The sequence below is a fragment of the Eurosta solidaginis genome, chromosome 1, assembly GCF_040869045.1.
Source record: "Eurosta solidaginis isolate ZX-2024a chromosome 1, ASM4086904v1, whole genome shotgun sequence".
Lineage (NCBI taxonomy): Eukaryota > Metazoa > Arthropoda > Insecta > Diptera > Tephritidae > Eurosta > Eurosta solidaginis.
The window spans coordinates 8,563,622-8,588,879 of record NC_090319.1 but is presented as its reverse complement, the minus strand read 5'-3'; the positions used below and the strand labels follow the sequence as shown (position 1 = coordinate 8,588,879).

General features: G+C 36.5%; 1 protein-coding gene across 5 annotated transcripts in view; it reads left to right on the top strand.

Annotated features, from left to right (window-relative positions):
• Positions 1-25,258, top strand: part of LOC137248457 (irregular chiasm C-roughest protein-like) — a 614,955-nt gene that overhangs the window by 455,076 nt on the left and 134,621 nt on the right. For 4 of the 5 annotated variants that reach the window (XM_067779390.1, XM_067779396.1, XM_067779392.1 and 1 more), the window contains exons 11-12: positions 10,828-10,986; positions 20,469-20,642. In XM_067779390.1, the coding sequence (XP_067635491.1) occupies positions 10,828-10,986; positions 20,469-20,642 (333 nt within the window). The remainder of the gene's footprint in view (positions 1-10,827; positions 10,987-20,468; positions 20,643-25,258) is intronic. The other variant, XM_067779403.1, reaches the window with a different exon arrangement.

Genomic DNA, 25,258 nt, shown 5'->3' with positions numbered 1-25,258 from the left:
GATTCCCCTCGTCTTTCAAGGATTTGTGGTTATCTTACTTAACGCGCAATCTAGAGGAATTTTGTTTTCTGTAAATTATATTGTCACCAAGCCTCGAACTGTGTGCCAAGTTTCAAGTCTCTAGATCACCGGGAAGTTAGTTAAAAGTCGATCGCAAAATTTCTATATTAAAATTAATTTTCTGTATATCTCGATCCGTGCGCCACCTAGCGGATTTTTTTTCACTTGTATTGTAATGTCTCACAGATCTGAACTATGCTCTAAGTATCAAGTGTCTGGCTCAACGGGAAGTTACCGAAATAGACTTTTCCGTGGGTCAAAAATTCGTATGGAAATGAGGGGACAAACATGAAAGCGACTTAATATAAAGGTATAAAAAAATGGATCAAAACAAAAGAGAAATATCTCTTTCAACGAAGACATAATCTTTTTGATCTTTGATGTTAAATTTTTAACATAACCACTGTAAAATTTTTTTTAGGATCAAAAACATAAAGATGGAGTGCAATAAATAGGCTTTCGATACAATCTTATATTATATTTTTATTCCTCATAAAAACTTGAATAGTGGTTATGCTAAAATTTAAATATCAACGTGCCACAAGTTTAAGATGTTTAAAGAAAAGTTTTTCGTTCCTTTGGTCCATTTATATAAAGAAAATACTATCTAATTTTTTATCTTCTTTTCATTTGCTCCTTTTGTTGCATTGTTAAGGTAACCTAAACTATGTGTAATGTTACATGTTTCTAGCTCAATGAGTACTTACTTAAAAATCGATCGCAAGATTCTAGAATTAAAGACTTTTTATGCCTCTAAATATTTCGGTCCCTGTCCAATCTAGAACACTCTTTTGTCCCTAATATTACAACCTTATAAATCCCAAAGTTTTGTTCAAAGTTTCTGGGATAGTTCCATCAAATTCAAAAGCAAAATTTACCCAGTTCGGAAGAATTTTTAATTTCCACGATCCGTGGGCCACCTAGCGAAAATGTTTTTCCATGATCTTGTATATTCATGGAGTCCTGAAATATATTCAATAATAATTTCAATAATCTAGCTGCAGGCGAAGCCACTCTAAGAGCGTTGTCAAGATTTCAAATGTCGTAAGTGGACTTTCTAAATATGTATCTCAATCCCTGTCCAATTTAGAAAGCAGATTTGTATCAAATATTACAATTTAATAAAACCTAAGTCTTCGTTCATAGTTTCAGATTTCTCAGTTATAGGGAAGTTCCTTAAAAGTCGAAAGCAAAATTTTCAAGTTCTGATGTTTTTTAAAATTGTCACGATCCCTGGACCACCTAGCAAGGTTATTTTCTCTCACGTTAAATTTTCGTCAAGTTCCGGTGTGTGTTCCAAGTTGCAAGATTCCAGATCTCCGGAAAGTTGCTCAAAAATGCAGGAGCCTCCAATTTTGTATGGAAATTAGCGGAAAAACATGAAACAAAACTAATATAAAGGAGAAATAATTGTTATGACTATAAATTTTTAATTCTAAGTGAGTAAAACAAGTGAAATTTCGAAAACCATTGTTTATTTGGCATCTTGTTTTGTGCTGGCTAGGACTTTTTGTAACCCAGCATTGATTTTATGTAGCCACGCCCATTTCCCAAACCTTCACATTATTAGAAAACAAGGGCGGTTGCACCTACTTTTTCCAAAATTTTTAAATTGTACTTTGCTACACCAGCACACTACTGAGATGAAATATTATTAATACAATTGTTTAAGTCGGCGTCGTTATCAACTGTTTTCCAATTAAAGTTATAGTACCCTTGGTACAAAAACACGCTGAGTGTAATGAGAGTTTCTTGAACAGGGCTCCCCAGTGGGTTAGCAAACACCAAAGGTGTATTTTGGTCATGAAAGCTTTTTCAGAAAAAAACTCGTAGGCCTTGTATATGCATTTGGAGTCGGCATAAGATATTTACATGTATCCCGCCAGGAAAAATTTAAATCACACCTGCGATGGAATAGAAGAGATACACGACCTTAAACGTCTCGAAGAAACTAGCGGAAAGTATGATTTGGAAAGTTCTCTTGATATTATTTTATTTTCTGACGGAACAAAAACGTGTTTGGCTTATATCTCAGACAAGAAGGCAAAGCGTAAATTCTGAAGATTTTTAGGAAAAATGTATTTTAAAGATAAAAGAGCTCAAAACACGAAAAAGTCGCTTATAACACATGACATTCAAGGATTTTTTGCACTTAATCTTCATATTAAGATTTTTTATGCAATATGTGTATGTCTATATATACATCCATGTACATATGTATACTTTCAATATTGTAACAACAAATGCACTCAAAAGTACAGACGAAACAGGACAGATATAAACTACATAGTTTTATACCACAAACTGCGGTTACTACAATGTGCTGTTATAAATATTCGCTCAACGTACACACATACATATACATAGATTTTTACTTACATATATTACAAAGCTGCGGTCAGTAAAAGTTACCACAATGAAAATAAAGAAAATTTAAAAACCAACAAGAATAAAAACATAAATATTAAAAAATATAGAATGCATGCAGCAAAACACAACAACTTAACCACAAGAAACTCTTACTCCAACACCAAAGTCAAGCAAACTGAGCAGAAAATTTATATAGTTGCAAGTTCAAATGTGGCAATGCAAGAAAGACAGAGCAACATTTGCTAAACAACAACAAGAAAGAAAAATGAAACATAGCAAACAGGATACACTTGGAGAAATTTTCAAAATGGAAATGAGAGAGAACGAGCTTTTCACTAATGTTGTTGCTATAGCGTTTATTGTTGCAATTCTAACAGCAATATCAAACTCTTTCAGCAGCCAAGTTTTGCTAATCTGGCCGTAGCTGATAAGTTGTTGTTGTTGCACATGTTCGTTTGCTATTGTTTTTGTCACATCAACTCATAAATTATGTGCGTATGACACACACGTTGAGGCAGTAAATTTAAATATCTGATGTAACTCTCGTTTTTTATTTTGTTGCATTTTTTTGCGCCTAAACTCGCAATTGTGTGTGTGTTTTCAGTGCTCTACACTTTTGCGGTCACTGGCAAGTTTTCGTGGTTGCCACATAGTACTAACATGTATGCTGACATGTGTATATGTGTTTGTGTATGTTTTGTTTGTTTGTTTAACAACAGTATACAGCAATCACGTCGAAGTATTTGTGTATGTGGTTTTGTTGTTCCTATGTTAGGCTTAACTGGATTTATTTTTCTGTTTTACGATTGCGGTCGATGTAGCTTATGATTATTTAATAACTTGACTTACATTGTATCGCCGTTATGTTGCATGCAACTTTTATTAGAACAATGGAAAAATGGTTGGCCTGCAAATAGTTGCAGCATGTTTCAAAGAAAACTTCACATACCACATGACATACATATGTATGTTAACTTGTGGGTTTATATTGGTAACTCTGCAGCATGTGATGTAAGCTTACAGCTTTCGTATACATGTGTAAGTGCATTCATGTATGCGTCTACCCAGCGCTTAATGCAGAAACAAACAGTAAGTGTTTAGCAGCTTTTATAATCAATAGCACAGTAAAAATAGTTAAAGTAATTAACTTTTCAAAGCTTTTAAGAAACAGCGCAATCTTCCTGGCTATTTATTTTACGTCTATAAATTTTTTTTACGTCGTATACATGTTCTTCCATTGTCGTTATTAGTGATAGTGATAGTGATAATGACAATGACAGTGATAATTACAATGACAATAACAAGGACAATGACTATGAAAATAACAGTGACAGTGACAGTTACAATGGCAATGACAATGACTATGAAAATGACAGTGACAGTGACAGTGACAGTTACAAGGGCAATGGCAATGACAATGACAAAAACAATAACATTAAGAATCACAATGGCAATGACAATAATAAATACAATGACAGTGACAGTGACAAATACAGTGACAGTGACAATGTCAATGACAATGCTAATGACAATAACAAGTACAAGGACAATGACGATGACAATGATAATTACAAAGGCAATGGCAATAACAATGACAATAACCAAAACATTGACAAAAACAATGGCAATGACCAAGCATTTACTTTTATCTTAACAACATGCGGATTTTTTATGAATATTATTCTCAGACTAAAAACACAAGTGAAACTAAACTTCTAGCTCTGATCCCCAATACATTCTACTAGATACCCCGGTATAGCTTATTCAAGACTCCGGCATCAGTTAATGGCAATGTCATTCCCAGCTTGAGATATTATTCTTGCACCTTCTCCTCTTATTCCACTCATCAGTTGTACACATTATGTTCCAGCATATTACTCAGTCATTGACTAATTAGCACCCCATGTGATCTAAACTGCTTTATGAATTTTAAAGCTGAGACTACGATGGAAAGGTATGCGTTGGTTTGCTTATATTTGCGCATCTTGCCAGAAAAAGGGATTTAAGATGCTACGCAGCCACGAAAAGTAGTTACCTGGTCGCTGTGTTACGACGGCCTTAAACAAGATTTTCGCACTTGTCGGAGCGGGTGCTTGCTTTTTAAGAACTAGTCCTTACGTTTTTCTCGAACTGCATCAGCTTCAACTGTTCCATTTTTCTCTTTATTTCCACCTTGATTTCTATTATTCTGGGTCACTGCGTTACACATGTCATACATAATGAAATTAGTGAGTTTGTGTTGCTTTCCCTGCAGGTAAATAAGGAAGAATTTGCGATATTATATTTGTCGAAAGGGCTGGGTAGTAACAATGACGAGTTTTGGGAAGCTCTCTGTCCCAATATGGGATAACTTTTTAGATACCGGGAGAATCTAAAGTGCTCCAGGTGAACTTATAGAATAGTCAGTATTATTGAAGTTGGCTAAGATGAACCGGTCTGTCGTGATAAATTTCGTATGTGAACGTTGCGCCTCCTTCAGTTTTGACTGCTGGAGCCGGTTACCCACTCAAAGCATTACATGAATTGCAATACTCTTCTGTGCTTATGTTTTCGTATATCTATATTTTACATTGCTCTACTTTAAAACAAATGTATTTTTATTTGTTTTTGTTAAAGCACAGTACTTTGATAGTGTTATTTGTGGTTTTGCTTATTTAGCTTTGGGTTTGTGGTTGGAAAATTTGCTGAAGCTACTTACTACTGCTGTCACCAGCAGCAAAATCCATAAATTCAACAGTTATATTTTCAGACTTAGATACAGTGTATATTGGCTAAAGGAGGGGAGTATGAGTACAGAGTCGCAATGTTATGGCATTGAGCTTTTCCACCATACAAAGAACTCCAGGCTTGACTCTAATATATAACTCTAATTTATAACGGGTTGGCCCCTCAGTAAAATGCTAAGCTTTGAATCAAAATTCGTATTAAGCTCAAAAAGCTCAAAGTAGCCATTAGAACTGATATCCCCTTGGATCGGCTTGCAAGTTTTGGCAGCTAAATTGTGCTAAATATTAATATCATCATTTTCCTTACATACCGCAGCAAAACAGAATATAGCTGTGACAATTTTTATCATGTTCGTAAAAGAATAATATTTTTTTTTTTGTTATTTTTGGAAACAACTTTTATGAAGTTTGTAACTAAAACCATGCAAACCAATCTCAAAATCGTTTTTGAAAAAATTCAAAAATTCGACAAAATTTAAAATTGTTTACTTTTTACAAGTTCGCTTACTCCCTTGTAGTGAATTAAATTTCAGTTTCACAAATGGTCAGTTATAAGTCTCTCAAAGTTCGCATTGATTTTTGAAAATTTTTTATAAAGGGTGTGCTAAGTATTTCTTCACATAAAGTATGAAACATTTTTTTTTATAAGCTTGTATTTACTTTCATTTGGCTGTTGTTTGTAATCAAATCTTGCAAGTTAAATTTGATACACTTCGCGGTGTCCGATCGAGCTGAAATTTTGCTCACATGTATAACTCCGATGACAATGCAATATTACTGTGCGAGAATTCGATAAATTAATCGATAACAGAGTTATCGGTAAAGATTTGTGTTCACAAGGGGATAAAAGCCTAAGTCCTTTGTTAAGAGGGATGGTGAATAACCTACAGCGGCTCAAGAACGAGGTAACTTCGCTTTGTTTGTGTATACAACGAACGTAGAAGTTAGGCTGTTATAGCTCAATGTTGCATATTTTTCTGCGCACTTGATTTTGCTTTACAGATTTAACCCACAGTGCAAAGAGATCTGCAATCAGTAGTAGTAAACTGAACGCGACATAGGCAAAGTCAAAATATGATTTTAGGTTAGTTAGCACTATTTGACACAATTTTATATGTGCTCTCTGTCAAAAATGCTTAAACTAACTTAGTCACACTTTATTTCGATTATGAATATGCCCCAATATATTCGCATCATGATATAAAAAATCGTGTAATCATACTCAGTCAGGGTTATTTAAACGTATCGATTCGTATTAGTAATTTGGTTGAGTCTTTTTCATCCTCCCACCGCGTTAGCGTTGAACGCGAAAGATCTGACAACCGAAGATGCTGGTATCTGAAGTGAAGCCACTTTTGGCAAACACATACGATATGTTTTCGCGAAAATCTGTATATTCATATGTATGTGTGTATGTATTTAACGTTTTGTTGTTGCAAAAATACTTGAACATTTGTATGCACATATATACAAATTCATTTGAATGAGTTGAACAAAGCATGGGGCGCATTCCAAAGGCACAACTGCTGCCGAAGTTGATTAATGATAACTTCTTGGAACGCACAGTTGCAACTTTACGACAAATTAGTAAGCATAAAAATGTCCCGCTCTATTCACTGAACGTTTTAATCGATTGGTTGTTGACAACTGGCTCAACGTATCGTTTCAAAAGCACAATTTCTTTCACTCAGCTGATAACTGATTATTAGCAAGACCAATTAATTGATGGAACAAAAAACAATGATCAGATTGATGTTAATAATATAATACACCCAGACTTTAACAAAACAGGAGGTCTTCCAAAAGAACTAGAAATATTTTTTGGCGCTAAAGTTATGTTGAGATCGAATGTTGACGTTGCTAAGGGACTTGTAAATGCAGCAATAGGTCACATCAATGAAATTATATGGCCATATTACAGACGTGCTCAACTATACCCCTGCAAAAATCGCAAGTACTCCATGCATGCAAGTATGGAGTACTCGCTATGGACCAAGAGAGTGCTCCAAAATTAACCACAATTCATACAAAAAATATGGTCCAGTTAACATTGCGATGTCCTAGGACTGGACCATATACTCCAGCTCCGCATTACATCAGAGTAATCCGTGGAGTACCCACAGTCCAATAAACATCGTGTAGTGAGTACAATCGTTAAAAACGAGCAATGATCGGCTTACAATTTGTTCGTGTAGAAACATGAGTTGGTCCATTGCTCATTACAGTGGAGTATAATGGTAAGTACTCCAGTGGACCACATGATCCAACGATTTTTGCAGGGTACCATAACGATATACCATCGGTTCGCGCGGATTTTGGTAACGATGGCGTTCACATAATATAGCCTAAATCAGTTCAATTTCGTTATAAATTTAATCACGGCACAGCTGAAAGAAGAATGCTCCCAATTGTCTTGTCGTGTGCTTCAACTGTGCACAAAATGCAGGGAACTACTGTAGATTTGCTGTTATTTATCTAGGCTGCAAATTATTTGCTGCTGGTCAAGCTTATAGCCGAGTTAGGTCTTTAGCAGGTCTTCGAATCGAAGAACTTGACTGTTCAAAGTTGACTTCGATGAAACCTTGTAATGTTGATGCATTAGAAGAAATGGATAGGATGAGAAACGTTACAAATAACTAAGTAAAGATTACAAAACTAATTTAGACAATATTTTACCCTACTAAATATTTAAAAAAAAATTGATATTTAAATTAAATTTGAGAAAAAAGCTTTTCTAAGAACAAGCTTTTGTTACTTGTTAATAAAACGAACTAAAAAGTAAAAAATTAAATTAAAGAAAAAAACCTTTTTTAAAAATAAGCTTTTATTATTGGTTAATAAAATTTAATAAAAAGTAAAAAATAAATTTACTGTAAAGAAATATAACAATTTATAAGTTCATTGTAACCTTTAACGATAATTAGGCTTCTTCGTCTGCGACAAAAAAATTCCATATTGTACATAATTATATATTTTTAACACGCTTTTATTAGCTTGGCCTGTATGTAACGGAATCTTTGAGCTTAATTTTCACCGGTTTCTAGAAGTCTAATTAATTTGAAACTTTGCATACGTATCAAGGACCGATGACAATGCATTAGTGTGATGGTGTGGTGACATAAGGTCAACGGCCATAAGATCAATTGGCCTTATAACCACTTTGAATGGACATAAGTTTGATTGAAACTTTGCACTCGTATCACGGCTCGATGACAATGCATTATTGTGTTGGTGTGGTGACATAAGGTCAAAGGCCATAAGGTCAATTGACCTTATTACCACTCTGAATGGCCATGAATTTGATTGAAACTTTGCACACGTATCAAGGCTCGATGACAATGCATTAATGTGATGGTGTGGTGACATAAGGTCAACGGCCTTATTACCACTTTGAATGGCCATAAGTTTGATTAAAACTTTGCACACGTATCAAGGCTCGATGACAATGCATTAATGTGATGGTGTGGTGACACAAGGTCAACGGCCATAAGGTCAATTTGCCTTATTACCACTCTGAATGGCCATAAGTTTGATTGAAACTTTGCACACGTAACAAGGCTCGATGGCAATGCAATAATGTGATGGTGGGGTCACATAAGGTTAACGAGCATAAGGTAAATTGAACTTGTGACCACCCCAAATGGCCATAGATTTGAAACCTTGCACATAATGCGATAAACGCATTCCCTTATTAATGATAGAAGTGGATGCATGGCACATCTACGAAAGAGCATACTGGAGCCCTTTTTAACACGCTTTTATTAGCTTGGCCTGTATCTATCTATGTACCTATGTATCCATATATGTATGTAACGGAATCTGGAGTGGAGCCGAGAGCCCCGGTTATGCAGAGCTCCGAACTCCGTTGCACCTTTTGAAGCATTTTAAGATAGGTACTTTTAGCTAGTGCAGGCCACCAGGCCAAGGCACCATAAAGAAGAATCGGGTGCACAATGGCTGTGTAAATACAGTAGGTTACTTTAGGGGAGAATCCCCAGGAGGTGCCAATTGCCCTATTGCAGGTGAACAGCTCTACTGCTGCCTTCTTGGATTGCTCCACTATGTAGTCACTCCATAAAACATTCCTATCCAGAATGACTCCCAAATACTTGACTTGATCGCTAAACGCTAAGAACGTACCCCCAATTCTTGGCGGTGTAATATTTGATACTTTGTACCTCCTCGTGAAGAGAAGAAGCTCGGTTTTATCCGGGTTGACTTCCAAACATCTGGCGGTTTGTACTCCTGGAGCAGCTCCAGGATGTCAGCTGGGTCCGTTGACGTCACTGGAACCCAGGCTCTAGCCGTTGGTCGTGAGGGGATATCACGAGCCTCCACTGCCGTGAGGCGCGCGCCTGGATATACTACCACTATCAGCGTCACCGCGGCCCTATAGAGGTTGACCTACCTGGCGTCGTTACAGGCAATTAGCTTGACATTTCCCTGGAACCACCCTGCATCGGTGTAAGATGGCGGTGGACCAGAGTTGTCTTTTTAACCTTAACGGCCACCGTAGCGAGCGCGGCCTCGATCCACTTACACTGTTATTTCGGGATCCTGCCATCTTCGCTGCTCTCGTCTATAATGCCAATAATTTGCCGACCCTTGGCAATTTCGGCGAAAGACCGTGTCCAGCCTCCCTGCGTCTTGCCCATTTTCGGTGCCGTGGGGTTGGATTCATCCATGGACCGCTGGCGTTTCGAGGTTTCATCACTCTCGACTAAAACTTTTAAAATTACTTGAACTAAAAAATTAAAAATAAATAATAGTTTAAAAAAACTAAAAAAAACACGCTTTTATAGCTAACCGAACTAAAAAATAGAAAATAATTTTCAATTAAAAAGGGTTTATATAACAGTAGTAGAAGGTCAAACAGTCGTTTATAGTTAATCACCTCAAAATAAAATTATAATAAAATTTAAGTTATTAACAGAATAATTTAATTCACAGTAAAAAGCGTGGGGTGCTTGATATTGAATGTTACAATCATTCTATTGGCAACTATCTGAGAGGAAAGATATAAAATGTAGTCAAATGCACCCCACGCTTTTTAATCTGAATTAAGTTATTCTGTTAATAACTTAAATTTTATTATATATTTGTTTTGAGGTGATTAACTATAAACGATTGTTTGACCTTCTACTATTGTTATATAAACCCTTTTTAATTGAAAATTATTTTCTATTTTTTAGTTCGGTTAGCTATAAAAGCGTGTTTTTTTAGTTTTTTTAAACTATAATTTATTAACATTAAAATTGTACACCAAAATTATTAAATCTTACAGTTTATATCACAGTCCTATCCGTTCTAATAAAAAGCGTGTACGGAAGAAGATCTGATGAAGCACCATCGAAAATAAAAGTTGGCCAGTGCTATTTTATATATTTTATGTACTTTGTTAGATTAAATTTTTTGACCTATAACACTGCATACTCAAAGAGAACTGAGAAGTGCAAATAAAAGTTTCGAAGCTTTCGCCAAATTTTCACGTTTGCATAGTTTCGGTAACAAAAGTTATTAAATAAAAAAAAAATGTAACTGACGAAATTTTGAAAAAAAAAACTGCCGTTCATGCTTTTCTGTTCGCTGATGCATATAAACTTAGTTAATATTTTGTTTGTACTTTATATCAAATCTAAAACCACTTTGTATTTATCTTCAACTGTTACAGGTGCTCCCCAAGTTCTTCGCCCACATCCGTCAATGCACACGATATCGGTAAAACGTGGCGAACCAGTCAGTATGTCATTGGTAGTTTGTGCAGATCCAAGGCCACATCGAGTCTCTTGGGAATGGGGCTCATTGCGTTTGGAAGCGGGCTCTGGTACAGGTGAGTAATTTACGGCTGTTTGCAAATTACATTAGCAGTGTGCATTATTAATTTGGAAAAAAATATTTAAACCTGAAAGCAAGTTCATTAGCTCATTAAAAAGTATTCTGAGAATTTCTGAGACGAATTTTTTAAGTTTAAGAATGGAAGGACATGCCTTAAAGACCCTAGGATGATTTTGCTGCCAAGTGATGACCAAATCAACACATACAGCGCAATTACTAACTTCTAGAGAGTTCTGACGCTCGCGTTTTAACTTGTAACATTATACTTAACAAGCAGTAATGATAACCTAAAAATTCTCAAAAAATGTCGATTCGTAATTTCCACAAATTTCGTCTATAACTGAAAACTTAAAAATACTATAGGGACTAAATTATTCTTCACTTATGCATGTTTATAGGAAGTCCGTACATAAGATTGAGCTTGCCTTATACCAGAAGTTCCAATATCACGCATTCGGCACAAACAAATTTCGCTAACTACACCAACACCATTGACTACTGCACACAATCGAAAGAGTCATAAATTCAGTTGCCAGTTCAACGGCCTGCTACAATTAAGCGTTATAGCTTTAGGCCAGCTGTTGCCCCAATTCTATGTTAGCACATATTCCTTTTGTACGTCAGCGGCAATCGATTATGTGCAGCTATAACTAAGAGCGATGACGAACTCACATACTAACCCGTACCAAAAGCATTTTCCTGTGCAGCAAACAAAAAATGTTACTCATACGCCATGTCATACCAAATTGGGCAAACGAATATTTCTTGAGCACGGCTGCCGATTGCGATGGAGTTTGTTTTTAATGCTGTAGCCATTATGCCTGTGTGAGAATATTTTCATAGTACACGCAAAAGCGTAGACCTTCACAGTTTTTCTTACGTGATATGTGATTTCTATTGTAAAGTTTCCATGACTTTACTTCTCAAACATTTTGGTAGGTTTTTCAGCTTCTTCTTTGTGTATTTGCTTACTTCGTAAATGGGTTATAGGCTTTGTTGCATGTTTATCGACACCCTTTTTACAGCGCACGTTTCTCGCATGTAACTTGGCTGCTTGTCTTGCCTGAAACATTCTTGTGCCATAATCTTCATGTGAACTTTGCCCCATTGCCAAGGATTGGGAAACGTAAAGTGCAATTGGTGGTTTTGAGAATTACTAGGATTTAACGCAATCAACACGACGACCTTTTACTAGCAACGAAATACTCGGCTGGCATCACTGGCACTGACGTTGGTTTTTGCTGACCAAAAAAGGCACTACCAGCCATGACATGGAAATTATAGACTTATATATTACGAGCGCTTGTAGCTCAAGCTGATAAAAACCGTGCCTATTTGCCGTTTGAAATGTGCAGCGTTCGCAAGTTGACTATGTGAGCAGACAAACTCAAACTTCCACTCCATTGCTAAATGTCATTGCTGTGATTGCTAAATCCATGTCGAGGCTCTACTTCAATTCAATTGAAGCGCTAAAAAGCACACTGTCAACTTGACAGGTAGCAGTACTGCTACAACAACAACAACATGTAGCAGTTTGTTAGCTGCAGAAACCAGAGCGGCAAACCGCGTTTTCATTCAAACCACCAATGCGAACAGTATTTGATGACGAGTTTTTTTTATCGGGTTTTCATCGATAACGACAATGTTGTTGAGTTTTTTGTTTGTTACCGGCTTTTTATCATTACGTTATAGGCTTTTTATAGGTATAAGATTTTTAAAGGCGGATGCGATTGCCGCTGTGGCTTGGTAGTAGCGTGCTCCCGCCAATGTGTATTAAAAACTAAGAAGCAGCTCGACGCAAATTGGAAGATAAGCTCGGACTAAACCTCCTCGCAGGTATATTATGCAATTTTTTTAATTGATTGGCGCTTAACCGTTTATTGCCGTTCTACAAGGCGTCCCAGTCGCTTTTTCACTGGGCTCACTGATGACAATTGATCACAACAAGGGAGTTTGAATAGTTTTATTCTTGGTCCTTCCAGCGAATATGACCATTCTCTTCCTATGCTACCATAGACGGGTTCCGATGAAGATAATTTCTTAGCCAGAGCCTAATCTTTCCTTCGCATAACATAGCCTAGCCAGCATAGCCGATGCATTTTAATTCGCTGGACTATGTTGATGTCTGCATTTAGCTCGTACAGCTCATCATCAAATCTTCTTCTGTACTCGCCGTCACCAATGCGTAATGGTCTGTACATCTTTCGAAGAACTTTTTGCTCGAACACTCTCAGAGCCGCTTCATCCGATGTTGTCATGGTCCTTGCTTCTGCTCCATATATCATGACAGGTACAATAAGTTACTTGTAGAACATGATTTTTGTTTGCCGAGAGAGGACTTCACTAATCAACTTCCAACCCAGTCCAAAATAGTATTAATTGGCAAGAGTAACTCATCGCCGGTTTTCAGAGTTGATGTTTCTTGTGTCAATGCTGGTTCCAAGATAAACGAAGTCTTTTACTTTTTCGAATTATGCCTACCAACAGTGGTGTGGTTGCCAAGGCGCAAATGTGCTGACTCCTTTTTCGATAACAGCAGGTACTTCTTTTTGTCCTCATTCACCATCAAATCCATCTTTTTCGCTAGTTCACAGAACTTATGTCGGGGGAGCTCAGGCCGAATATATCAATGTCATCAGCGTACGCTATTGATTGCACGCTTTTATAGAATATTGTTGTTAATGGTTAAGTTCTGCAGCTGGTATAATTTTCTCCAACATCAAATTAAAGAAATCGCACCACAGGGGGTAACCCTGTCTGAAATCTCGTTTAGTTCGAACGGCTCGGAGAGGTCCTTCCCTATTGTGTCTGTGCTGATGGTGTTGCTCAACGTCTTTTTCACAGCTGTAGAAGTTTTGCGGGGAAACCAAATTAAGATATAGGAGCACACAGGCAAATCCTTTTCATACTGTCGAAGTTGGCTTTACAAGTGGAAAGATACAGGAATACCATTTGAACTTTGGAAGGAGAAGATAAGTACTTAGTATGGCTAATTTTCAAAATTGTATGCTGCGCTGAGTAATGTTCGGGCCAGATTATATATGACGTCATGACTCTTTGCGTTGCATTCGCTAGCAGTCACTCATGTTCCCAAACCCAAATACTTACTTAAATGGCACTTAACCGTTTAAACTGTTAGGACCATCCAACAAGGTGCGTCAGTCGTTTCTTCGCTCTGTAAAGTGGCGCCAATCGGTACCACGAAAGAAGTGTAAATCGTTTTCCACCAGATCTTTTGAATGGAGCGGGAGCCACTCTCTCCCCCTGCTTCTATGAGATAGCTCCAATAAATATACTTTTTAAGCCGGAGCATATTCTAGCCAGCGTAGCCGCTAAGTCTAGTGCTTTATATAATACGAACTTTGGTTCAGAAAAGAAAAAGTGATTCTTAGTTATTCAGAATTTGTCCATCCCCTCTGGGTTGTTTTGTCGAAAACAAAACGAGCACAATGTCCCTCATAATGTCGTCGTCTTTTACCTGGATCGGTTAACGGAATTCCTTCATGTACTTGTCCCCAGGCACATCGCTCCACGTCCTCAAAAAATGCTCTCAAGCAGGTGTTTTTTCGTTCCTTAATAGTTTTTCGAAGAGCTCAAAGGGTTTCCAAAGCCTCATTCGCTCAACTCAACGCTGCTGATAACATCATGATTTAAAATAAAATTAAGTGACATAACTTAATACTAACAGATTAACACAAAATAACTTATATAATTCTAATTAAGTAAGTAAGTCAAAGACAAGCGTGTTAATTTGCTTCTCTGATGATGATGTTTGCACTATTTGCTTAACGTGTTCAGCTGTCAAGTTCAGTTTTGGTTAGCAGTCGTATATACGCTTTATAAAAATGTAAAATCGACACTTAACCGTAGAAGGTAGAAACGGGCATTTTGCCCCAAGAGCCAGTTACCTTTTAATATTATAAATTGACAGTAGAAGCAGTTCTGAAAAACCTGTCTTAATTATTCTCAGCTGAGCAGAGCTCACAGAGTATATTAACTTTGTTCGCATAACGGTAATCCCTAACGGCATAAACTAGGCGAGATAGATATAGACTTTTATATATCAAAATTATCTGGGCGAAAAAAGAAATTCATTTAGCCATGTCCGTCCATCCGTCTGTCCGTAAACACGATAACTTGAGTAAATTTTGGGGCATCTTGATGAAATTTGGTATGTAGGTCCCAGAGCGCTCATCTCAGATCGCTATTTAAAATGAACGAAATCGGACTACAACCACGCCGACTTTTTCAATATCGAAAATTTCGAAAAACAGAAAAAGTGCGATAATTCACTATCAAAAACGAATAAGGCGATGAAACTTGGTAGCTGCGTCGACCTTGTGACGCAAAATGGAAAATTAATAAAATTTTGGGCAATCGGTGTGGCCTCGCCCACTTTTAAACGAAGGTAATTTAAAAGTTTTGCAAGCTGTAATTTGGCAGTCGTTGAAGATATCGTGATGAAATTTGGCAGAAACGTTACTCCTATTATTATATGTGGCTAAGTAAAAATGAGCAAAATCGGATGACGAACACCCCCACATTTAAAAAAAAAATTTTTTTTAAGACAAATGTTAACAAAAAATTGAATATCTTTACAGTATATAAGTAAATTATGTCAACATTCAACTCCAGTAATGATATGGTGCAATAAAATACAAAAATAGAAGAAAATTTCAAAATGGGCGTGGCTCCGCCATTTTTCATTTAATTCGTCCAGAATACTTTTAGTTCCATAAGTCGCATAGATTCTATGACGATAACTGTTTTCTGTGAATATATGCGAAATCGGTTGAAGCCATGCCCAGTTTTTATACACAGTCGACCGTCTGTCCTTCCGCTTGGCCGTTAACACGATAACTTGAGCAAAAACCGATATATCTTTACTAAACTTAGTTCACGTACTTATCTGAACTCACTTTATCTTGGTATAAAAAATGGCCGAAATCCGACCATGACCACGCCCACTTTTTCGATATCGAAAATTACGAAAAATGAAAAAAATGCCATAATTCTATACCAAATACGAAAAAAGAGATGAAACATGGTAATTGGATTGTTTTATTGACTCAACATATAACTTTAGAAAAAAACTTTCTAAAATGTGTGTGACACCTTCCGTATTAAGTAGAAGAAAATGAAAAAGTTCTGCAGGGCGAAATCATAAGCCCTTGGAATCTTGGCAGGAATAATGTTCCTGGTATTACATATATAAATAAATTAGCGGTACCCGACAGATGATGTTCTGGGTCACCCTGGTCCACATTTTGGTCGATATCTCAAAAAGGCGTCCACCTATAGAACTTAGACCCACTCCCTTTTAAAATACTCATTAACGGCTCTCATTTGAAACCTATGTCATACAAACACATTCCAGGGTTTCCCTAGTTTCATTTTGCTAAATGGTGGTTTTCCTTTATTTTGTCTCCAAAGCTCTCAGCTGAGTATGTAATGTTCGGTTACATCCGAACTTAGCCTTCCTTACTTGTTTTGTAGTAGTTTTGGTGGACTCATAAATAAAGCAATAATTTGTTTTAACATTACCAAAGCAGCTGACCTGATTTAATCCTCTCTGCTAACCGCACTCTGCAATCACATCCAGCAAATCCAATTTAAAAAATAAATTTTCTCTCCGCTTCATTGTTTGCAAAACTTTTAAAAACAGTTATAATTGCAATTATTTTTACATATTTTTCCTTTTTCATTCGCTATCAGTTGTTATTTTTGTTGTAGCGCTTATAAACTATCTTGTTGTTTGCGTGTTTTCTGCAATTATGATTACATGAAACTATTTATTTAGTTAATTTTTTTTTTTATTTAAAATAATACGCATTTAACAAAAATTGTTCATCCAGCTTTCGCTCAACCACCCAAAAAAAATATGAATTAATTAAACTTTATGACTTCAGCGCCGTAGGACTTTGACAAAAATGCATCAAAAAACAAAAAACAAGCACAGAAAATATGATAAAGCGATTACTTGAGTATATTAAGGAGTAACCAGTGGGGAGTGAAATATGGCAATTATTTATATGATAAAATCAGTTAAATTATGTTAGCTTCCTTTTGTTGGTAACTTAGCGCTAATGGTAATTAATGCCTTTCGGTCATAAATACAATTGCATATTTTTTGTATGTATGTATGTATATACATATATATACACAAATTCGTTTATGGAAATTTCCGCTGACAGCAATGCTTTTCATAATAAATTTGGTTTATTTAATGACTTGCCTCATGCTTACTCACATGTTGAACGTGTGAAGCTGGAGTTATATCTACAGTAGCGAACAAAAAAATAGCAGTGGCTTTTTTGTCACTAGACTTTTTTTCGATATATTAGAAAACATTTCTTTGAAACTATGAAAACGATCCTCACCAAGTAAAGAAGGCTAAGTTCGGGTGTACCCGAACATTACATACTCAGCTGCCAAAACATTTTTAACAGCTTGCAAAACTTTTAAATTACCTTCTTTTAAAAGCGGACGTTGCCACTCTCATTGTCCAAAATTTTACTAATTTTTTATTATGCATCATAAGGTCAACCCACCTACTAAGTTTCATCGCTTTATCCGTCTTTGGTAATGAATTATCGCACTTTTACGGTTTTTCGAAATTTTCGATATCAAAAAAGTGGGCGTAGTTATAGTACCATTTCGTTCATTTGAAATAGCGATCTGAGATGAGCACCCAGGTACTTCCATACCAAATTTCATTAAGATACCTCAAAATTTACTCAAGTTATTTTGTTTACTGGCAGACGGATGGACGGGCATAGCTAAATGAGTTTCTTTTTTCGCCCAGATCATTTTGATATATAGAAGTCTATATCTATCTCGATTAGTTTATGCCGTTACGGGGTACCGTTATGCGAACAAAACTAATATACGCTGTGATCTCTGCTCAGCTGAGTATACAAATATTTTCGAAAATTCGAGAAAATTTCCAACTCTTTATTTGGGGCTCTCCTCATTTTTTAAATATCCAGTCTTTTAACACAATCACTTTTAATCTTACAAAGTTGAAGTTACAGGTATCCCAAATTTGCATTGATTTTTGATATTTTGTTGGAAAGGGTATTCACACTTTGTATGAAGAAGAGTCTAAAACACTTTTTTCACAAAAATTTATTGGGCTACAAAACTGCGTACAGGAGACAAATTGAGACCCCCAAATTTTGATTGTGCTTTATTTTGTTTTAGATAAAAAAAATTTTATCAAATACTAGAAGACCCGGCAAACGTTGTCCTGCCCTACATGCATACATTTTAATAAGCTCTTTCCGTCTGACTCTGCCCTTCCCCCCTCACTTTTTCCTAATCCTTTTATTCACTCCTCCCTCCGTGTTTTTCCCTTCATCTATCTCCATCTTCGTCTCATTCTATCTCTTTCTCAATCTCCTTCTCTCTTTTCTCTTCTCTCAATTCCTTCTCATTCGTCTGCATCCCTTATTGCCTGTCACAGAGGGTGGTATGTATTTTATTCCAATCCCAGTCCCAGTCCCACTCCGAGTCTCAGTCCCAGTCCTAGTCCTAGCCCAGTCCCAGTCCATATCTGGATAATATATTACTCTGTACTAAAGCACTCATCAACAACTTTCATTTGATATCCATATTGTATAAACACATTCTAGGGGTACTCGGGTCCACGTGTAGGCCTATATATTGAGACCCTGTACGTCGATCGCAACCAAACCTATGTAGGAACCACCGCGTGAGGTTTACGCAACTTTTGTGAAAGTTTAAACAAAATCGACCGACGCATCTCTTCAAACACCGGCGGCCAACTAACAAACATTTTAGCCTTTCTTTTTATATATATAGATTTTTATTTTTCGCTCTTCACTATAATTTTAAAACGAAATGCAAATTTTCGTTGCTTTTGAAATTCGGCTTAAAAATTGCACATGGAACAACTAAATCCTGAATTAAAAAAAATGTCATAGTACCTCTAAATTGCGGGCCCTCTCAGAAACCCCCCACCCTCACGGCGGGCCTGGTGATGTTCTATATTTGATATCATTCGCTACAATATTTTTTACTGATAAGCAGGTTGTTTAATTAAACGCAATTACACGGAAGTATATCCGCACCACCTGAAAATATGAGTGCCACTGCGTATACTTAACATTTTATTATTACGTATAAACAAATAAAAAAAATTTAAAGAAAATAAGATTGCGACTTTAAACTGAGATATAACCTATCCTATATTTCAAGTTATATCAAACTACATACGGCTTGCAAAACAAATTCAAAATCGGTTCAGTAGTTTAGGAGTCCATTGGCCTCAAACATAGTGGCATATATTAAGATGGAAAGTAAAAAAATAATATAATTGAAGAAATTTTATAAAAACTACAGCTGCTATTTTTCTGTTGCCTGCTGTATATCTTTTGCATCTTATTCATGCATATATTTACTTCTTCTTTCTTTTCATGTGCCAACAAATTACGACACTTACAATCGCCTACAACAAATATCAATATGCGATGACTTGGAAAATACCATTTTCAATTTGAATAACAAAAAATAAAATTAACTGCAAACCAACTAATACAAATCCGTTAATTGACTTTCCTTGGCTTGTGTGCTGTAAATGAAACTGATATAACAATAATAACAACAACAATATCTTCGTCAACGAAATGTAACACCATATAATGAATAATACCTCCTGCCGTTATCATCTGTTACTATCGTTAATGACGCACCGTGTGTACATTAATGGGCTTGTTACTGTGGTAACCACATGCCACATGCCACACGCGTAATGCACCATGCAACATGTTGAACACAACAATCAACCAACATAAACAATGTAAACGAAAATTTCACCCATTTGCAATTCAATGTTCATTGAACGTTGGTGATGGTGGCGGCTATAACGAACATCGTAATTGACAACATCAACAATTGAGTTGCTTACAACATATTTAAAATCAACTAAAACGTTGCATGCACTTGTGGCCACCAACTACGTTACACTGCAAAAAAACAACAAAAATAATTCTACGTGCACACATTCTCATACACACACACCCACATGCAAAAATCTGCCAATTAACACTATATGCGCCTACGCTTACAAATGCCTACACGTATCTCTCATCATGTTAACTCAATCAATTGTTGAAAAACGCTATATTGCATGTCACATACACACACACACACACACACACACATACAATCGTGTATCACACTTGTTGCACTCACTTCCTTTGTGCCACTTTCGTCTACATTTGCCGTCGTTTATGTTGATACTTTGCGCGGCGCCGCTTGACATTGACACGCACGTCAATCAATGTGTCTCGTCGTTTCGTGTGTACTCACTCACTCACGCGACTTACGCATGCACGCAACTTAACTGTCAAAATTCTGGCGCAACAACACCAAAATCATTTCATAACACTTCATTTGCTTGGTTGCGTTGCTGCCGCGGCTCATTGATATTTGGATGTTTGTCGCTCTAATCAGACCGCTTTCGCGCTGACGATATGTTACAGGATTCTCGCGAAGATTGTTATCTCTCCACTTTACATATTCTACATGCCGACGAACATGATTCGCGGCCATATTATTTGGTTGTGGAGAATGAACGCGGCACCGACCGTCATGCCATTCATTTGAATGTGGAGGGTACGTTTGCAGGTGCAGAGTGATTTTCATTATTTCTCCCTCATTACATTAACATAGATACTTAAGAATGTATGTATGTATTTAAGTATTGTATTTGTTGACTAATTGAATGTCTGCTCAACTTATTTGAACTCTCTAGATATTACCGGGAATGCTTATAACCCGCGCTACGCGTGTATATATTTTTGTTGTACTCTCAATATTTCCCAATTTGAGTTGAGCAAATTTGTGTCGTTCAATATTTTTGAGACCATCCCTGAATAAAATTTCTACATAGAGCCTACTTGAGACCCTCCCCAACTTTATTTCTTGTTAATTTTAGGATCAACCATTAATTCGGAATTGTCTCGTGATCATTCTTCGGTAATTTTAAGGCTTTCAGGAACTTTTTGGGATTGTATTAATGATCATGTCTATAATGGTTCCGTTATCATTTTGGAACTTTTAAGGGATTCTTTTGGGAATAAGTTTCGCGCCGTCTAGTTATAATTTACTAACCATTTGATACTATTTCGGAGCCATTTCGATATAACTTCAAACCATTGAGGGATTGGGGCCGAAATGGTATTCAAAGCATTCAATAATCATTTAAGAACGACTTCGAAACAACTTCGAACCCGTTTGGGATCGATGTATTCTGTTAGCTGTGGATAGGATCAATTCGAGATTGCTTCCTTTATGAATTTTGTAATACTAACCACGCGGGTGCCGTGGTGTGGTAGTTCGCTGCTCCTATCATACTCAAGTTTCTAGGTTCAATCACCGGACAAAGCAACAACTGAAATTTAGAAACAACTTTTTTCATTTAGAAATCAGTTTTTACAAGTGGGGCGCCTCTCGGCAGTGATTTGGCAGGCGATCAAGCTGTATTTCTGACATGAAATTTTTCTCGCTGAAAATGCAACTGCCTTGCAGCTGCCGATCGGAGTCGACGTTAAACATGTCGGTTCCGTTTGACCAATTTGTAGGTGAAATAAAAAAAGAAGCGCGACCCAAATTGAAGGAGAAGCTCGGCCTTTAATCTATTCGGAGATTTTATTTGCATTTATTTTAATCCAACCAGTTTGAAAAACGTGTCCAATTATGAAAATTTAATCGGTTACAAAATAGGTACTCGGTTCTGAAAATGTAACCGATTTGAAATAAGTACCCCCTTTTGACATAGTAAGCCGATTCAAAAAAAGTACCCGGTTCACATAATACATTTAGTCCTCATAGTCAATACTTTATAAATATTTTGCCGCAACCAGGTTTTTCGCATTGAATGTCGGGTTCTGAAAAAACCTACTCGTTCTTGAAAAGTAACTGTGTACAAATGAGTATCGAGTGCTTGCTAATGAAAAAGTATCTAGTTCTGAAAAGAAGCTCATGCTAGAAAAGTACCCTGTTCGCTATAACATAAAATCCTCTCAGTGAAACTGTAGGCAAAATAATCAATTTATATTGAAGTACAAAGTTTTCAATTTCTAGAAATAGAACTGGTTCCGGAAAAGTACAGAGTTTTGAAAAATCGACTAATACCAAAAGGGTACTTAGTTCTGAAAAATACCCTACTTTGCCGTAACAGTGGAAGTAGAACACCAGGTTATTAGCACGTCAACAGAGACACCCTACCACAGTATTCAGCGTAAGTCTGTGTTGACTCGGGACCGATATTCACTCTTGCATTGGAGATTCTATTAATCAGTTTGTCAGCTGATCACTGCCCGGTATTCTGCAACTTCAGGAACCTCCGGGAATTTATTGAGGGTGCTTATGCTAATCTTATGTCACAAGAATTTATCACCATAAGCGCTTCAATGAATTAATAATCTTTGGCCGAGGCTTCTTATACTATTTCCTTCAAAATCATCGTTTACGTGGAGAATCCCAACCCAATTGCAGTTTCATCTCGTAGTGAAGAGATGTAGCAAACGCTTTTAAGCCAAACTTGAATTGAAAAATGCCACCCCCCTACCAAAGCCCCTCTGATTTTTTCCATATATTTATTTACCTCATAAAAAATATGACTTCATTTATTATTAAAATGTTAAGCAAAATATATCACATTTCATAACACTCCATCGAGCCTTCTTAATTAGTTAACTTTTTGCTGTTATTCCTAGCCTTTTGTTGACCATCAACACCCTCTTACAACAATCAAATTATGGTTAGTCAAATTTGATTGCCTGCCCCCTTACATTTTATCAAAAGCATCTACTAATTGACATTTTGCAAGCGTAATTTAATTCAATTCATTTTAATTTGCATAAATTAAATTTTGCGATTAGAAACCGGCGTACGCGGTCGCGGGACAGCATATGAAACAAGTTTTTATGGCGAAAAAATGCAAAACCTCAGAGCTCTTATCTTATTGTTAATCAAATTGCACACATACATTGATGCTCATGTGTTCGCTTATACTATTTACTGGCATACTCATTTATTTACATGTGTTTTTCGCCACACATACATTTAAACGACAATTACAATGTAATTTGCGCTTTGACTTAATTTGCGATAAAATCGGACAGGCCAACGCATGTTGTGTGCTGCAACTATAATGAGATCGTGTGAAATTCGTTTTGTATACCCAATTGTCTAAAACGCAATTTATCTTAAGAGTGTTAACTAAAATTTTGTTGAACGTCCAAATTTTTAGAAGCCTGAATACTCTTGGACCGCTTAATTGAGACTGCACTACATGAAATGGTCCACTTTGTTAAAGGTGCTCGAAAATGCTCCCCCCCCCCCTCTCTTCTATTGTTGCTATCCAACACTACATTGCAAATGGATACAAGGGGTTGATAAGCGCTATACAAAGCTTTATAGCTTCAAAACTTCTGCAACCAAATTGTCAACACGCGAGGGGAATCCCCAAAGCCTTCGGGAAGTGTCTTTATCGTTAATACAACAACAAGTACATTTGAAACTGGTTGCAGCCATGTTTGCTGTCCACACTTGTGATTGGGTTAACGAATTGTTTGCTTTTCGCTCAAGGTCTAACTCCATGCCGTCACTTATCTACCTTTTTCCTTAGTTTGCAGAACGATATCGAAGTGGTCCTAAAGCAATCCAAAATTATCTCGAAACTCATGCTGAAAGGGTTGGGACAGAAAAAAACAATCCCGAAATGGTTTAATAATATTCGTGAAACTGTCCAAAATGATTCCATAATAGTCTCGAAATAAATTATAATGCCTTTAGCAACTCTAAAATTACTAAAACACAGCCCCGAAATTATTTTAAAGGCTGCCAAAATTATCCTTACCTTATTCTGAAATAATACTGATATTGAAATTATTCGAAAATGTTTCTTAAGCTATCCCGAAAGGCCTACGATATAGTCCTGCATGATCTGCAAATGCCTTCAAAATAATGCTTTGGTAGCTGGTTCTCAAATAATGTAGGCAAAATAGAACTGTTTACAAAATGATTCCAAAAGATTCACCAAATTTTTTTAAATGACCTTGAAATTGTTTCGAAATTAAGTGAAAACTAAGAAAATCGCCAAGTTATGCTTAAAGCAATCTAAACCGATTCCGAAATAGTTTCAAAATTATTCGAAATCTGTAACCTGTCATGACTAGTGATCTTGAAAAGCAACCCGAAATAGTTCCAGAATATTTTGGAATTTTATTCCGAATGAAATTCCAATGTAATCCCGAAGGACCAGTCATGAAATTAAGTACGCAAAAAAGTCCCGAGATATCCTGAATGTAATAAATAGTCCTCAGAGAGTCTCAAAATCATCCCGAAAATATCCCAAAAATATTCGCAAGAATTGGTCAGAAGATGCGAAAGCGGTGCTAAACTTATAACTAAATAGGTTTAGTTTGCTCCTGATAAGACCCGAGACAATCTTGGAGATGATAACAAAATACATTTGTAATAATTTCTAAAATTATTTAGATATTATTCCACAGTGATACGAAGGCAATCACGAAATTATGCTAACAATAATCGAGAAGATACGGAAATAGTACCGAAACGTTCCAAAAACTATCTCGGAATGATCTTGAAAAGAAACTTGAACGCAATGCCTAATACATTCCAAAATCAGTCCAATATGATGCCTAAGCAAAAGTGATTTTCAATAATTCCAAAGCGTTCTGTAAAAAATCTAGAAATGATCTGAAATAGGTTCCAAAATTGTACCGAATACAAACCCGGAATGATCTACATATGTTGCCGAAATTATCCCGGAAATAATCCAGCGAAATTATACAGATAAAGATCCCAAACCGCTAATGAGTACACTCCCGATTAATGATCTTGGAACAGTCAGGCAAAGTGGCTCCAAAATGGTATCGTAAATGGTCTCCGCCCGGTTCCAATTCTACACAGGATGCACCCGAAATAAAACTTAAGCGTCGCACCTTACTAAAATTTATCAGTATTGGTAAAACAGACTCAGAGTTATGTGATTTTTGGGGCATAGAAATTTCATAAATATATCAGAAAATTGGAGAGATGAGTTTACGCATAAGCCAATTTAACATACAGACAGATAAAAGAACAGCATTTTATCGACTTAGCCCATGATTTTCAACATACTCCCCCCGAATCTTTTCTGGTTCTGGTAGTTAGAAGCAATTCTGCAAAGAAATTGAAAGACGCAAAGCGAAGATTTCGCATTACAGGTTTAT